Below are 16,725 nucleotides of genomic sequence, written 5' to 3' on the forward strand. Positions count from 1 at the left end.
GCAATCATAAAAAGTGCCAAATTTATCCAATACTCACAATTCATGAAGAATTAACTTCAATTACTCAATCTTCAGGTCACATTGCTATCATTTGATTTTCCCCAAATACACGGATCACAAGGGTCTGTCCCTACAACATCTCTAGTCTTTCCTGTCCCTGCGCTCCCCCTGAGGACTCAGACATGACAACACTCATGGGTGCCTGTTCCTTGTCAAAGTGACAGTGAACACTTTCTTCTGACCATGGATTCAAGAGAAAGGACCCAGCATCAGTAATTGACAGCTTACTCTTAAGAAGGAGTTGATGAGCTTCTAGGCTTTCCTTGCAGCTCTACACACAGATGCACATTGTCTTCCTCCCTTCAAGGTCCTGCCGAACTCAGGGGGGCTGATGGATGAAGAGACTCTGGTCTGTAGAGCTATGCCCCTGAAAAATCACGGATCTTGCTTCAATTGCAGTAAGAAGTAGTTTATTCTGCACCAACTAAGAGTGACGTTGGCTGGAACAAGGATTTGTGTTACATCAAACGACATGTTCCATTGTGGAGAGGTTATCTGAACTCTTGAAGTCACCAAACAAAGGGACAGCCATAAATCAGGGCATTTGCCAAGTTCATTGTTGCTGGTATCAACAGGCAGATGGAGAACTCTACACCTGGTTTTGGCTGGTGAAGAATCTCTTCTGTGGAATCAGATTCTATTTTACAGCACTCCTAGTTCAGAGTAGGTTTGCTCAGTTTCACAATGCATTCCAGATGTTTTCCTTAATCATCAAAAAGATGTGAGCTTGGCTGTGAATGGCTCCCCAGGGGACTGCACACAAATTCCTCCTTCTCCAGAGAACTCTATTTATAGAAGGCTAGGGCTAAAGGACACAAAGTGAGCTGTTCATGCACATTTAGCCAACCATGGTTCAGAAGTCATGACCAGTGTGGACCTGAGAGGATTTCCCCTTCCTCAGATGAGAAGTGAAGGAAATGGAGTCTTCTAAACTGAAGTCGGTTCTTCTGGGTAAAGCCTGCTTTAGGGTGAAGGAAATTCTGCCAGGAAACAATTCTACATAAAAGTTGGCAGATCTGGGCTCTATTTGTTCTTTGCAGGCTATGGCCAGTAGGTGGCTCCTGACTCCCCTAAATGTTCACTAGCCCTGAGGATTCTATTGCCTTCCCCATTTCTTTTTCAACACATTCAGTGTTAAGTCATTAGAGGAACATTCTCGAAGTTTCAAAAATGGGAAGAAATTTTTCTCACGTGACATTTACTTTCTTAAAAATCTTGAACTTTTTCATTTTTTCTTTCAAATGGTGGTCATCCTCTTTTAGAAAATAATTGCAGGCAAAATCAAGATGTAATAAAATGCAATTGTACAGTGAGAAACAATGTTTAATGTGCAGCGAATGAAGCAAGCACAGGGGCTTCCTGCATCAAAGAATGAAAACCAAGGGCTGTGAGACTGAAAGATGGGTTCTGGGGTAGCAGGGAGGTACTAGGAATATACAGGAAAGAGAGCTGTGTGTGGTTACACATGTGCATGATTATATATAAGATGTACAGCTATTATACAATCCATCACGTATAATATATGTTATCTGTCACTCCACTTTAAGTGTCTGTCTGGAACACTGATTTTGTGTGTGTGTATTCATATATATACATATAATACATGTATGTGTATTATTTACAATATACAATACAGATATACACAAGTATAAAGTATTTGTCAGCCATCAATTTCTTATTGAACACCGAATTCAGAGATTCATCTTCAGTGTCCATGTGTCCAAAGCAGAGATGCTCAGGCAGGTCTGACACACAGCAAGTGCCTTCAGTGTTTCAGAGGTCTGTACTTTTCCACTTACTCTTTCATCTTTCCTTGATGGTAGAAGTCCCCACTTCTGCTTTATTGCTCTTTTCTACTTTCCTAGAAAGAAAACCCTGATGTCATTTTTGTGGCACTGAACCAGAAAATGTGACATCATTGGAAATGAAAGCTAGGAAAAGGAACTGAGGTGTGATCCAAACAACACAGTAGTAGCAACCATGTTCGCTCCTAAGATAAGATAGACAAGATCTATTGTCATTAAATAAATTAATGTTGTGAAAGTAATCTTTAAAGTGATGTTTGGAATTTGGGTTCAATGCAATCCAAACAAAACTTTCCATAATGCTTCTCCCAGAATTATCACTTTTAAAATACACGTGGAGCCATGAAGCTACCAAATAAAAACATTGTTGTATTCATAGTGTCCCAATATCTATGTCAAATTACAGCTGTACATCTCCTGCACTGGCCAAGCCTTACCACAGAACCCTTTTGTAGTCCAAGACAATAAACACAGAGGCCCGCAACTGGTCACCATAAAATAAAAGGCTGATTTTCTGTCCTCAAGGATCATTGCAGAAGAAGGAGCAGAAGAATGGCAGGATCCTGAGCCGGTGCATGACTACAGCAAAGGTGTGCTCTGGGACACAACAGGGTGACCGCACACATGACCAACAATGGCTGAGACTGAATGAAAAAGGCCAAGCTATATTGTAAAAGTGACTTTTATTTGCCTGTTTCAAATGCCGTCTCTGTCCCTCTTGTGGTACATTTACACTATGGAATACTACTCAGCTATTAAAAACAAGGATTTCCTGAAATTTGTGGACAAATGGATGGAACTAGAAAGGATCATAATGAGTGAGTTAACCCAGAAGCAGAAAGACTCACATGGTATATACTCAATTATAACTGGACACTATCCTAAGGGCCATGTCCCATGGAACTCTTTACTTACCAGGAAATTGGGATAGATGTGAGGACATCCTATTGGGACTCTATGTGAGAGAAATATGGGAAAATTGGAAACAGAAGGATCCAGAGGGTCCTGGAAACCTATAAGAAGAACATTATGATGGGTGGATCTGGGCCCAGGGGTCCTGCTCAAACTATGCCACCAAGCAAGGACAGTAAGTGCAGTAAACATCGAACCCCTACCCAGATCTAGCCAATGGACAGGACAGTTGAGTGGAGAGCAGGGACTGACTTTCACTTGAACTCTGGTGCCCCATCTTTGACCACGTCCCCTTGATGGGGAGGCTTGGTGACACTCAGAGGAAGGGTACCAGGCTATCAACAAGAGACTTGATACCCTATGATCATATTGAGCGGGGAGAGGTCCCCTCAGTCACAGACAGAGGGGAGGGGAGTAGAGTGAAAGCGGGAGGAAGGGAGTAACAGGAGGAAACATGGGATGGGATAACAATTTAGATGTAATATGAATAAATTAATTAAAAAGGTAAAAATGAAAAACAAAACAAAACAAATGTCATCTTAGGGTTTGTACCTCTCTGCTAAACTAAGTCTAGTCCTGGAAGCTTCTAGCTTCCATAAATCTAACCTAGGCCTAGAATGTTTTCAGCCTCTGAGATTTACTGCTTAATACACTCACCATTTCTTGTTCTAACTGAGCTCTGGGCTGGGTGGTTCAGCTCACCCAGCTCTGGTCCAACCTCCTCTCCTAGCTAACTCATACAGTCTGCTTCTCTCTCCGCCCCTGAACTGCCCCGATTAGCCTCAAACTCACCCCAGCAATCTGCTCTAACCTTCTGGCTCCCACTCATTCTCTGGTTCATTCTGTCTCCACGTGTACTCATCTTGTTCTCTCAGTCTACCTCTGTCTGTAAAACACTCCAGGTAAAGCTGCCACCCGTCCCTCTGCATTGTGCCTCAAGCAGCTTCAGTTTCCCCTCTCTTCTTTGGGAGTTGGGAATATTCCATCCTGTCAAGTCTTTCTCTGAATCATCAATTTTTCTGACACTCAATTAAACAAAACTTTCAAACATGGGTACTTGCTTCTACAAACTAAATTTACCTTCATTGTTTGAGATCAAAGGCTTGTATCACCATGCCAAGACCTAAGCTTTTCTGTACCTGACACTTGCTCTGTACCAGGCTGGCCTTGAACTCAGATGTGCTTGTGTCTGTCTTCTGCATTAAAGATGTGTTTGTATTCCAACCAGATCACACAGATCTAGATCTTTGGATGTGATCTCTTGTCAGAACAGCCATGTTATGAATAAAAATTATTCAACACCAGTGAAAAATTCCATCTTGGCAAATGAAGGCTATTTCACCTGTAGCTGAGAAGTTATAGTAGCTGATGCCTGCTGGAAGAGAGAGATTCAGTTATTCAGTTGTCATCAGGGATAGCTCCCCAGAGAGAGGCTACCTCTACTCCAAGAGATAGTACCATGCCAACTAAAAGGACTAAAAAGAAGAAGGAACAGAGAGGGAGGAAGGAGGGAGGGAGGGAGAGATAGAGACAGAGAGACAGAGACAGAGACAGACAGAGAGACAGACAGACAGAGACAGAGAGACAGAGTAAAGGAGGAGGAGGAAGAGAAGGAAGATGATGACTATGATGAAGAAGAGGACCAAAGGGAGAATAAGTGGAGATGCAGAAGGAGAAACCCCATGAAATAGAGGAAATAGTGGTGTTTGAAAACCTTAATTTTAGAGGCATTTCCCTTCCCTGGTGGGATGTATTCCAAGGGCTGTTTCTTGAGGTTATTATGAATGGGGTTGAATCCAGGTTGTTCTTGGTGTGTTTGTCTGTGCAATACAGGCAGGTTAGTCATTTTTTCTTGATCTATTTTGTAGTGCTCTATATGATCTTACCCATATTTAGAATCCAAAACAGTTAAACTCATGGAAGCTGAGAGTAGATGATAGGTGCCAGAGGTCAACAAGTCAAACAGAAGATCAATCACAGGAGTCTTAGGCCAAAAGGAATAAGACACGAGGTGACAGGAGCAAAACTTTTCAGCTTTGTACTGCACCAAAGGCTGGCTATCTCTCCAGAGGCATGCTGTATCCTTGAGGGAATATGAGAGAACGCTTTAGGGTTTGTCTATATACTGTGCAGTGTACATGAGTATACAGTCTGAGTTTTGGATACTGTTTACTTGTATAACTTTTATGATGCTGAATATAATATTGAAAATATTAGAAAATTTGGAATAGATACTGAATTAATAATGAAAAGTATTTGAAGAGATATGGAATGAACAAGACAAAATAGATTTTGGGGGGAATGATTTATAGAACATAGAAAAATTAACTGGTTACATGTGCATTTGCTACATTAAAGAAATATAAAACTGTATCAAATTAGAAAATATGTTAAATCAATCAAATAGTTTCATAAATAAATAAATAAATAAATAAATGTATGCAAATGGGTAGAGAACACATTCTTTTACCAATAAATACAGTATTGCTCATTATTGTTGAAGCACCTATGCTGGTTGTATGAATTTGTGCCATAATGAGTGAGATTTTTGTGATGGCAGAATCTGAGCAGTGAGGGTCAGTCAGTGTCCTAGACCACCAGAGTCCTCTGCACCTTGTCTCATGACTCAGTCCTCCGCCTCTCTCAGTCTTGCCATCCAGTTGGCTGAGGAAGACAGGGCTCTCCTGACTTCTGCTCTCACCACCTCCCAGGCACAGGGACTGTGTTTCTTCTCTCTCAGGTAGACAGTGAGCCTCTGGAAGTATTTCCTCACAGCCCCCAGGGAGTCTTCCTGCCTCAGGGGAGGTTCCTGCACCTCCACCTGCTGCATCAGACAGGCTTGCAGGTCCCTGAGCTGCTGGTAGAGGCCAGTGCAGAGCGTGTCTAGGAGGCTTGCCTCCCAAGCAGCAGATGAGTCCACTGAGCTGAAGAGGGTCAGGAGCTGCTGGGTCAGCTCATGCAGGACAGGGATGGCGTGAGTCTTCTGGACCTGCTGGGCATCCACCTTCTCCAGAGGGAATCCAAAGTCCTTTCTGTCCTTCAGGCAGGAGAGAGGGGAGAGTTCTCTCCTTTGTGCCAGGAGTGTCAAGGCTCTCCTATTCCTGAGGTTCTGTGTCTGAGGCAGGTCACATCCTAGAGAGCAGGTTGACCAGTAGCTCATCACCACCAGGGCCACCAGGAAAGCACAGGGCCTAGGCATTGTGGATGCTGCAGCTGCTGCTGGTCCTCTGGGCTGTGTGGTCCTGAACCTTCCCCTCTAGGTTCTCTGAGGACCATCCTGTGTGCATGTGTCTTAAATAGGGGGAACACTCGTTTCCATTTTCTGAATCCCCTCCCCATTTCACAACTGTCTTTTACTTTTTAAACACTCAGTATCTGGTTTTTCTGGGCATTTTCTAAACCACTTTTGTTTTCATTCTTGCTTCCTCTTTCACTGCTCCCTTCTGAAAGCTGTTTTACAGGTTTTCTATTTCAGATTAGATATTTCATTCAAATTCCACTACAGAAATCTTTGCTTGAAATGTACAGGTGTATTTTTATTTTATTTATTTTTTAGACAGGATTTTTCTGTGTAGCTTTGGCTATCGTGGACTGGCTTTGTCAATCAGGCTGACATTGAACTCACAGAGATGCCCTGTCTTTACCTGCCCAAGTGCTGGGATAACATGTGATAACAGACATGCATCACTCCTCCAGGCTTGCACAACTATATTAAACATAAAATTTTCTGTAAAAATTTTCTATAGATGTTATTGCAATACATTTTATAATTACCTTTTTTGTTTATATCAACAATTGAAATCATAATTTAAAGTATGATACAAAATTTTCTGTATTAAAGTATATTGAAGTAACAGTTTACATTACATTTTCAATATATTTAAAGTTTTAAAATTGAGTCCTTCAGGTTGTCTTAGTTATCTATAATATATTTATATAAAAGTTTGATTTAATCATCATTGTATATTGACTATTTATTCAATGATTGTCATGGTATCATGGGGGCTCAATGTGTAAAAGGCTTGCTGTTCAAGCTTGATGATAGAACTGAATTACTGGAATGCTGGTTTGCATTGGAGAACCAATGACTGTGTGGTGGCTCCAACCACAACATTCACAGTGTAGCAAGTTGTGCATGATCTCTCTCTCTCTCTCTCTCTCTCTCTCTCTCTCTCTCTCTCTCTCTCTCTCTCTCACACACACACACACACACACACACACACACACACACATACACACACACTCACTCACTCATGCTTTTATACACTCCCTCTTTTGTGACAAAGGCACCTCTTGTGTGCTTTGAAGATCTCGGTGCATTTTTCTTTAATATATTGAGTTTTTCATTTCTAAACTTTCTTCTCTGTCTTTATAGCACCTCTTTACTGATTTCCTCTCTCATTTTATGGATGATTTTGTGATTTTATTTATTATATTTTTACACAATCTTGGAGCTCTCTGTGTCTCTGAGTATCACTTTCAAATCTTTTTCAAGCTTTTCAGCACTTTGGCTTTCCTCTCACAAATCTACCAGGCTCTTACACTTTTATGTCTCCAGACCATGCTACAATTGAAATCTAGGTTGATTTATAATGCCAATTGACAATTATTCACACCGCAGTGTATGCTGAGAGACCCCCATTTCCTTTTTGTGTTATTTAACATGGTTGAAAGTCAAGCACAACTAGTCATATTTTTTTTTCTTTCATCCCAACAAACAGAAGGATCAGAACAGCATTTTCCTTACTTATCTTATTTCCTTAAGCAAACAATAAAACTTCCCTTTTATTCAACTTTAATATAAATATCATTATTTGTCACCTCTCTTTTCTGAAAAATTACTATTGCTATTACTTTATCATATACAAATATTATAAATCTTTGGAGACTAACTTAATAAAGAAAATAGGAACTAGAGAGATTGCCAGACAGAAACATGGTTGCAGTAAATGCAGAAATTTCTGATTGGTTTCTAAGAATCCCTGTTAAATTCAGTACAGAAGTACACAATCTTCAGACTAAGGAGGAGACAAAGACATGTATCTGGAAGACTTTATTATTATTATTGTCTAGAGTAACCGAATTGATAGGAAGGAACTCATATTACATACTATATACATGTAATATATTTGTGTATATACTGTGCATGTGTGTATGCATGTATGTAATTGAAATAAAAACAGATAACTGATCCATGGAATAAAATTGAAAGACCCAGACATAAATCATAAAACCTACTGACACCTGTGTTTAAACAATGAATACGAAACGACACACTGGAAATAGTAGATCATCTTCAACAAATGATGCTCTTCTTACTGGATGGTTCCATATAGAATAATGAAAGCAGATCCATATTCATCATCCTGTAAAAAAAGCTGAACCATATAGAGTTAAGGACCTCCGTATATGTAGTGGTACCCTGAATGTGTAAGAAGAGAAAGTAGTGAATAGCTTGAGCTCATTGGCAAGTGAGAGAACTTTCTGTACAGGACACAGAAAGCAGGAGCACTAAGATCAGTACTCACTAAAGGAGATGCTAAGAAGGTGAGATGAGGAAGGATGGCATTACTCCAGCAAATTGTTTCAGGATGTAACTTTGGTTTTATAGTTATCTTAAATTAAAATATGGTCATTGGTAAGATGTCCACTTGCCTGCCTGTTCACAAACACATACAGAGTCAATCAGCTTTTCCTCTGGTCTTGCATTGCGTGCTTAATTTCCACGTGTGGCATATACCACAGTGCTTATGATATATGATACTAACCAGGCTTCATGACTGTCTGTGATTTTGAAACTATTCTGTAGAGCAGTTGGGAGTAGTGTTAAAAATCATATATATATATGTTTATTTTTAAAACAAGGCTATTGTAGTTGGTTCAGTATCCCATAGAAAATTTTGTATAAACAATAATAGAAGCAGTTCTAGCTTCTCAACATCTCCACACAGCAGCTAGGCATCTGCACTAGCTACTCCTCAAGACTGTCTGGGCCACTGAAATAGTTCTCCAGAGTCTTAGGCCTGGATATGCCAGCTTCACACAGAATCACAGCATGGAGAGTCTGTGGTAAACATCTAGGGCTCCACTGGGTGTGTGTGTGTGTGTGCTTGCCTTACATACACATGTGTATGTGGAAGCAAGAGGTGGCTGTGAGGCACCTTCCTCTACAACACTCTGCCTGATGCCATGCTTACAGTGCGTGAGACTCACCTTTAAGCTCACTGATTTGGTTAGGCCTCTGGCTGGATCATTTGGTTCATCTGCCAGCCATCATTACTATGCTCCTGTGTCCTGCCCTACATCACTGAGTACCAGTCACCACAACTCATGAACTAGGAGGCACGAAGAGCTGGATGTTGCCATGTTCACACTCTCAATCCTGAAGCCTGATTAACTTGGCTATTTCCAGTTTGCATATGTCTCCTCAAATAGCTGTGCGATGCTCCCTGGCTCTTAGGGTCCTCCGTACATGGACCACATGTTCCTGTGTGTCTTAAGTCAAGTCTGGCCAATGTATGCAGTGCCACCCCCTCCAGTAGAGTCTGTGTGACAATTGCTACACAGGCCTGAGAACTAAGACCTCTGAAAAGGGGACAGTCTCCTGGACTGGGGTTGATATTCCTGCCAACAGAAACTACAGTTTTAAAACTCTCTTTGCTGGGAGCTATTTTCTATTTCTCTCTAAATTCTAACTGCATTTCACTCCCAAGGTAGGACTCCTCAAGCGTAGCAGTGGTTGCTATGAGACCCTGGCCCAGGATTGCAGTCAAGGACTGTCCATGGCCGAAGTAGCTCTGCTTCGCTTCCACTTATTAAAGGAGACGTGACTAGGGATTAATCATTAGTTAATAAGTTTACACTATGGCCTACAAAGAAATGGAGTATTTCAAAAGACTCCAGGTAGGAGAAACAAGAAAAACAGAGAAACGTCCTGGCACATAGGTACTGGACACAACTTTTGTTTGGGAGAGAATGTTGGCCCTAGACAAAAAGAAAGCACATACATATTGATATCAAGCCAGTAACTTAGGAGTGATGACGTCTTTCTGTTATGTGTCCCTGTACATTGTATTGTTTCATTCGAAGTTGAAATTCAAAATATGACAACACAATAACTTCGCATTCTGTACCTGTACCTGTATGCTTGATTGCTCACTGACTTCTGTAAATCTGCTCTGTGGGGGAAATGCTGTGGAAAAAAGTAACCAAACTCTCGCCCCACCCCCAACTTTCAAAAAATGTATATAATGCTTGACTGCTTGGCTACAAAATACACTTAGATAAAGAATTGATCTTGAGTTTTGTCTGTGTGCCACGTTGCCTTATTTCTGTTCACCAATGCTCCAAAAACTCCCGATTCCAAGGACCCATCCCCAACTGAGCTAATGGTCCGTGACAATGCAGGAGACAGCTCAGCACTTCTTCCCCTCACTTCATGTTCCTGTCTCAGCCCCTCCATTAATGTCCCTTGGCTCCCGAATTCTGTTGAATAAAAGAATGCTATTAAATCCAAGACATGAAACACAATATGACAACAGACTTTTCTGGACAAGTTGATATATGGAAGCATTCCATAGCATTTTTTATTATATATACTTAAAAGTGATGAAAATTACATTAAAAATAATCACCAAGGAAAAAATACCAGGTGCCATATCTGAAACATGTTATACAACCTCAGAGAGAGCTAAGTTTATCCATTAATCAAAATCCCCTCCCACAATGTTTACTTCAATTACAAGATCTGCAGACCACCTTGGTATCACTTGATTCTCCGCAAATACTTAGATTACCAGTGTCTTTCCCTGATGACGTCTTAAAATTCTTTGACTATTTCAGTGTTCCTCCTGAGGACTCAGACATGGTAACACTCATGTGAGCATGTTCCACATCCAAAGCGACAGTGACAGCTTTCTGCTGACCATAGAGTCAGGAGTCAGGATCTGACATTAGCGGCTAGGTTGTAATTGTCAGCTCACTCTTGAGGAACTGATGGAGCCTGGTCTTTCCTCGGCATACAGATGCACATTGTCTTCCTCCCTCCAAGTGTTCTGCAGAACTCAAAGGGGCTGAGGGGGGAAGAGGTCCTGAGATGTTGCCCCTGCAAAAACACAGATCTTGCTCCAATGGGGATAATAACTAAGTTATTTTGCACCAGTTAAAGGTGACAATGGCTTGACCATGGATTCATGTTACAATAAATGGCAGGCTCCACTGTGGAAGAGGTTATCTGAACTCTCGAAGTCACAGATCAAAAGGACAGTCATAAATCAGCGCGTTTGCCAAGCTCCTTGTTGCTGGCGGAGAATCTCTTCTGTGGGTTCAGAGACTATTTTACATCATTCCTAGCTCAGGGTTTCTTTGCTCAGTTTCACGATGCATTCCAAATATTATACCTATTGATCAAAAAGATGAGAGCTTGGTTGTGAATAGCTCCTAAGGGGACTACAGACAGACTCCTTCTTCTCCAGAGAGTGTTGGTCAGAGGGAAAGGACACCAAGTGCCTTGTTGTGGCTGGTTAACTGTCCATGGTTCAGAAGACATTGCCTGTGAGGACCTCAGAGGATTTTTTCCCTCAGACAATGATTGAAGTAAATGATGTCTTCCGAACTGACATTGGTTCTATAGTAGTGTGGAGGAAACTGACAGAAAACAGAATTAGCAGAGAATTTACCGGAGTTGAACTCGTCTTTGCAGGCCACGGCCAGTAGGTGGCTCTCTTCTTTTATAAATGTTTGTCAGCATTGAAGATTCCATCCCACCCACACTTAGTTTCTTTTCTTCCATCCTTTCTACCTTACTTCCCATTTCATTTTTCTTTCCCTCTCCCTCTCATTTTTGTGTCATTTTCTTTCTTTACCCTCTCCTCTTTTTTTCTTTTCTTTGTTTCTTTCTTTCGAGCATCAGTGTTAAGTCATTAGCATAATATTCTATATGTCCAATACGTAGAAGGAAATTATCTCACATGAGTTTTTCTTAGAAATCTTGAACTACTTCATTTTAGTGTAAACAATTTGGTTATACATTTTCATTAAACAACATTTCCAGGCAGGCACTGAGATGAAATGGACATCAGTTGTACATTGAGCAGAGGTCTTCAGTGAGGAGCCCACACTGGGGCTGTCTGCATCAGGGGTCAGGAAACAAGCACTGAGCCAGAAAGAGGGGTTCTGGGAAAGCAGGATGACACTAGGATTATATCAGAGGAAAAGCTGTCTGTGCACACATATGTACATAATTATATATAGCATGCACTGCTGTTATGTAGTACATTGTGAGATTATACACGTTTACCTGTAATTCCACCTTCAGTTTTGGTGTAAGACACTGATCCCTGTATAAAGTATTTGTTAGCCATTAATTTCCTATTGAACACTGAATTCAGAGATTAAGCTTCAGTGTCCATGTGTCTACTGCAGTTAGACACATGAACTAATAATGCTTAGGCAGTTCTGACACACAGCAAATGCTTTCAGTGTTTCAGCTGTCTGTACTTTTCCATTTAGTCTTTCATCTTCCCTTGAGCTTGGTTCGATGGTAGAAGTCCCCACATCTGTTTTATTTCCCTTTCCTACTTTCCTAGATAGAAAACGATGATGTTGATGTGTGGCTCTGAACCAGAAAATGTGATGTCATTGATAACGAAAGCTAAAGAAAGGAGCTGATGTGTCAACCAAACAACAAAGTGGTAACAACATACTAACTAGTAACGTATTGGCTACTACCATAAAATAGACTAGACCTATGGACATTACATAAAATAAGGTTATGATAGTGACTATATTTTTAAGTGAACTTTAGGTTTATGCAATCTAAATTAAACTTTCATTAATGTTTCTCCCCAAAAGTGTCAGTTTTGAAGTACATGTGGAACCATGAAGATGCCAAAGAATAAAAGAAATGTTGTATCTGTAGTATTCACAATATATGATTTCAAATTATAGCTATGTATCTAATACAAGGTTGGCACTTGCCAATCATTACCACAGAACCTCTTGGAGTCCATGACCATAAACACAGAGACACACAACAGGTCACTGGGAAGAAAACAAAAGGCTGATTTCTTCACATCAAGTATCTTTACAGAAGAGGGCTTAAGAGAACTGTGAGCTCCAGGGGCCATGGGGACTACAGCAAAGCCATGCTCCTGGACACCATGGGGTAGTTGCACAAATGAACTGAGAGTTACTATGAATAAAAGTACAAGACCAATCAGGACAAAATCCATGTTGGAAAATGGAGGCAATCTCCCCCTCTAGTGTGGACCTGTGACAACTGGCTGTTGCTGCAAGAGAGAGGTTCAGCTATTTTCAGGGACGGTGCCTCTGAGAGAGGCTGCTCACTCCCTGGTGGGATTTATCCCAATGGCTGGTTCTTGGGGCTATTATGAATGGGGCTGAATTCCAGGTTGTTCTTGATACATTTGTCTCCGCAATGAAGGCAGGCTAGCCAGTTTTCTTGATCTATTTTGTATTGCTCTACATGACCTTACACATATTTAGAACCCAAAACATTTAAACTCATCGAAGGTGAGTGTAAATTATAGTACTGGAGAAGTCAGATGGAACATGAGTCTGGGGAATATTAGGTCAAAGAAGACTAAGACACAAGGTGACATGAGCAAGATTCTCTGGCTTTGCGCTGCACAGCATGCTGGCTGTCCCTCCAGCAGCATCCTGTACACTGGAGAGAAGTAGAGGACCACTTCGGGGTTTGTCTAAACTCTGGAGAGTGTTCACGAGTATCCAGTCTGAGTGTTGGATACTCTCAATTTGTGTAATGTTTATGGTGCAAAGTGAAAATTTAAAAAACATTGGAAAATTTGAAGATATACCAAATTTACTAATGAGGAGTGTTTTATAGCAATCTTATTTGAGTATAAAATTCTTTAATTACATATGATGGATTGGTATATTAAAGGGAAAATAAAACAGCAAGATTTAACATAAATAGCTGAAATTAAATTAATAGTAAAATAAATATATACATAAATAAATAGATATAAGACCAAATGGATACAAAAACAAATGCTTTTCCATTTAGACAAAATTTTCTCTGTTTGACTGTAACATCTAGGCAGGTTGATTGTGTTTATACCACAGTGAAAGAGAGTTTTAAAAGAAGAGCTTATGAAGTGAGATAGAGAGTCCTAGTCCAGCAGAGTCCTCTGCACCTTGTCTCAGGACTCAGTCCTCCTCCTCTCTCAGTCTTGCCATCCAGTTGGCTGAGGAAGACAGGGCTCTCCTGACTTCTGCTCTCACCACCTCCCAGGCACAGGGGCTGTGTTTCTTCTCTCTCAGGTAGACAGTGATCCTCTGGAAGTATTTCCTCACAGCCCCCAGGGAGTCTTCCTGCCTCAGGGGAGGTTCCTGCACCTCCACCTGCTGCAGCAGACAGGCTTGCAGGTCCCTGAGCTGCTGGTGGAGGCCAGTGCAGAGCGTGTCTAGGAGGCTTGCCTCCCAAGCAGCAGATGAGTCCACTGAGCTGAAGAGGGTCAGGAGCTGCTGGGTCAGCTCATGCAGGACAGGGATGGTGTGAGTCTTCTGGATCTGCTGGGCATCCACCTTCTCCAGAGGGAACCCAAAGTCCTTTCTGTCCTGTAGGCAGGAGAGAGGGGAGAGTCTCCTCATCTGTGCCAGGAGTGTCAAGGCTCTCCTGTTCCTGAGGTTCTGTGTCTGAGGCAGGTCACATCCCAGAGAGCAGGTTGACCAGTAGCTCATCACCACCAGGGCCATGAGGAAAGCACAGGGCCTAGGCATTGTGGATGCTGCAGCTGCTGCTGGTCCTCTGGGCCCTGAACCTTCCCCTCTGGGTTCTCTGAGGACCATCCTTTGTTCATGTGTCTTAAATAGGGGGAACTCTAGTTTCCACTTTCTGAATGCCTTCCCCTTACTTTCCATTATTTTTCACTTTCTTTAACTCATTTTCTGCTTGTGTCTGGGCATTTAAAAAAACATTTTGGTTTTCATTATTGCTTCTTTATTCACCTCTCCTCTCTGAAAAGTGTTTTACAAATGTTCTCTTTCTAATTAGAATAGGCATTAGCAATTGCACCACAGATATACAGTCTTTATTTGAAATTTATGCATTTATTATGACAAAATTTCTGGTAAATTTGTCTATTAAAGTTACAGAAATTTGTTTTACACTTAATTATTTGTCTTATTTAGATCATTTACATAAACTTTGAAATCATAAAGTAAGGTATGATGCAAAATTTTCTATATTAAAGTATTTTAAAACAATGCTATAGTTTAAGTGTTTCCAATATTTGATGTACTAAAATTGAGTTCTTCATACTGATTTCATTAACTGTAGTGTAAATGCATATGAAAATTTAATGCCAGCCTGAGGGTGCTGTGTGTAAAATGGCTTCCTGTCAAGCTTGTTGAGCTGAGTTTGGCTTCAAGAATCCATGGTTACATAATCCCCTTTAGGAACAGTCATAGGGGAGAGGAATAAGGGGAAAATGGGAGGGAGGGAAGAATGGGAGGATACAAGGGATGGGATAACCATTGAGATGTAACAAGAATAAATTAATAAAAAAAGGAAAAAAAAAGAATCCATGGTTACAGTAAGGAACCAACAACTGTAAAGTGGCCTCTGACCACAAAATTCACAAGGCCTATGCATGTTCTATTTGTCTGACTGTCTGTCTGTCTCTGCCTTTGTCTCTAAAACACACACACACACACACTAATCACACATCAGCTCACTCATGTCCTCATGAGTAAAGGACACCTCATGTCCTTTAATGTCCCCCGAGTTTCCCTTTGATGTACTGAGTCCTTCAATTCTAAGACCTATCTCTGTCTTTATGCACCTCTTCACTGACTTTTTTCTTCATGGCATGGATGATTTTCTGATTTTATTTGTTAATATTTCATATGATCTTGTAGCTAACCATGTAAGACTACTGCTTCCAAATCTTTTTCAAGCATATCAGCACTTTGCTTTTCCTCTCAGAAATCTGACAGGCTCTTGCCCTTTCATGACTCTAAAGCACCTGATAAATGAAATCTACTTGATTCATAATCCCAGTTACCATCATTCACACCGGAGTGTCTGCTAGAGATCCCGACTTTCCTTCCTTTTTCTTTTTGTCATTTAACATCGTTATAAGTCAAGCATTTCTAGTTCTGTTTTTTGCTTCTATCCCAGGAAACTAAAGAGTTAGAAATCTTTGCCTTTCTTACCTCATTTTATTTCTTTTGTTGTTGTTGTTGTTCCTTTTCTATACATTGATATTTTGCCTGAATTTCTGAGAGATTGCATCCACTGAAATCGGGGTTACAAATACTTCTGAGGAGCCATCATGACACTGGGAACCGAACTCGGGTTCTCTGGTTCTCTGGAATTACAGATAAACTCTGCTCCAGTGCCAGTGAAGGAGTGGACTTGCTAGTGAGGGTAGAGAACAGAGACATATCAAATCTTCCTCCACTCATGTACTTACATAGGCTTCCAGAAGAAGGCATGGCCCAGATTCGAGGTGAGTCCTCACATCTCAAAGATCCAGATTATGGTTGTGTCTTTCTACCTTAAAGATCCTGCTTGGAAGTAGATCTTCCCACTCCAAATTAAGCAAAATTCCCTCACAGGTGTGGCCCTACATTTTGGGGCTTCAGTTCCTTCCAACTTGAAAACCAAGAATATCCATCACAAGATTAATGGTAGCCAAGATTAATGGTCAGTCTGTCTAGCTGCAATAGTGAGCCCTAGATTAGGTGAGAGAACTTGCGAAGGAAACGAGGTAGGGAGTGACTGAGATAAAACAACAGAATGATTTACATTTGTCCCAATGTATGCACATGCAAAGGTAAAACCACAATTATATGCTTTAGTTAATTAAAATATAATTTATGTATTATTCGCAAAATGAATACAATGACTACAGCAATACTGAGTAATAAAAAGACTGGTGCAGCCATCACCATCCTTAAT

The 16,725-nt window shown here is 40.9% G+C and overlaps 2 protein-coding genes across 2 annotated transcripts; both read right to left on the reverse strand.

Annotated features, from left to right (window-relative positions):
• Window positions 1-5,403: 5,403 nt before the first annotated feature.
• Window positions 5,404-5,976, reverse strand: LOC311607026 (interferon alpha-13-like; the record flags this gene model as incomplete). Its single annotated transcript, XM_084798529.1, has 1 exon — window positions 5,404-5,976. The coding sequence occupies one exon, from the start codon at window positions 5,974-5,976 to the stop codon at window positions 5,404-5,406; it is 573 nt and encodes a 190-aa protein (XP_084654655.1).
• A 7,991-nt stretch (window positions 5,977-13,967) lies between these two features.
• On the reverse strand, window positions 13,968-14,540 carry LOC311607039 (interferon alpha-13-like; the record flags this gene model as incomplete). The annotated part of the gene is made up of 1 exon (XM_084798533.1): window positions 13,968-14,540. The coding sequence occupies one exon, from the start codon at window positions 14,538-14,540 to the stop codon at window positions 13,968-13,970; it is 573 nt and encodes a 190-aa protein (XP_084654659.1).
• Window positions 14,541-16,725: the final 2,185 nt, after the last annotated feature.

Source organism: Acomys minous, assembly GCF_964271855.1.
Source record: "Acomys minous genome assembly, chromosome: 1".
Lineage (NCBI taxonomy): Eukaryota > Metazoa > Chordata > Mammalia > Rodentia > Muridae > Acomys > Acomys minous.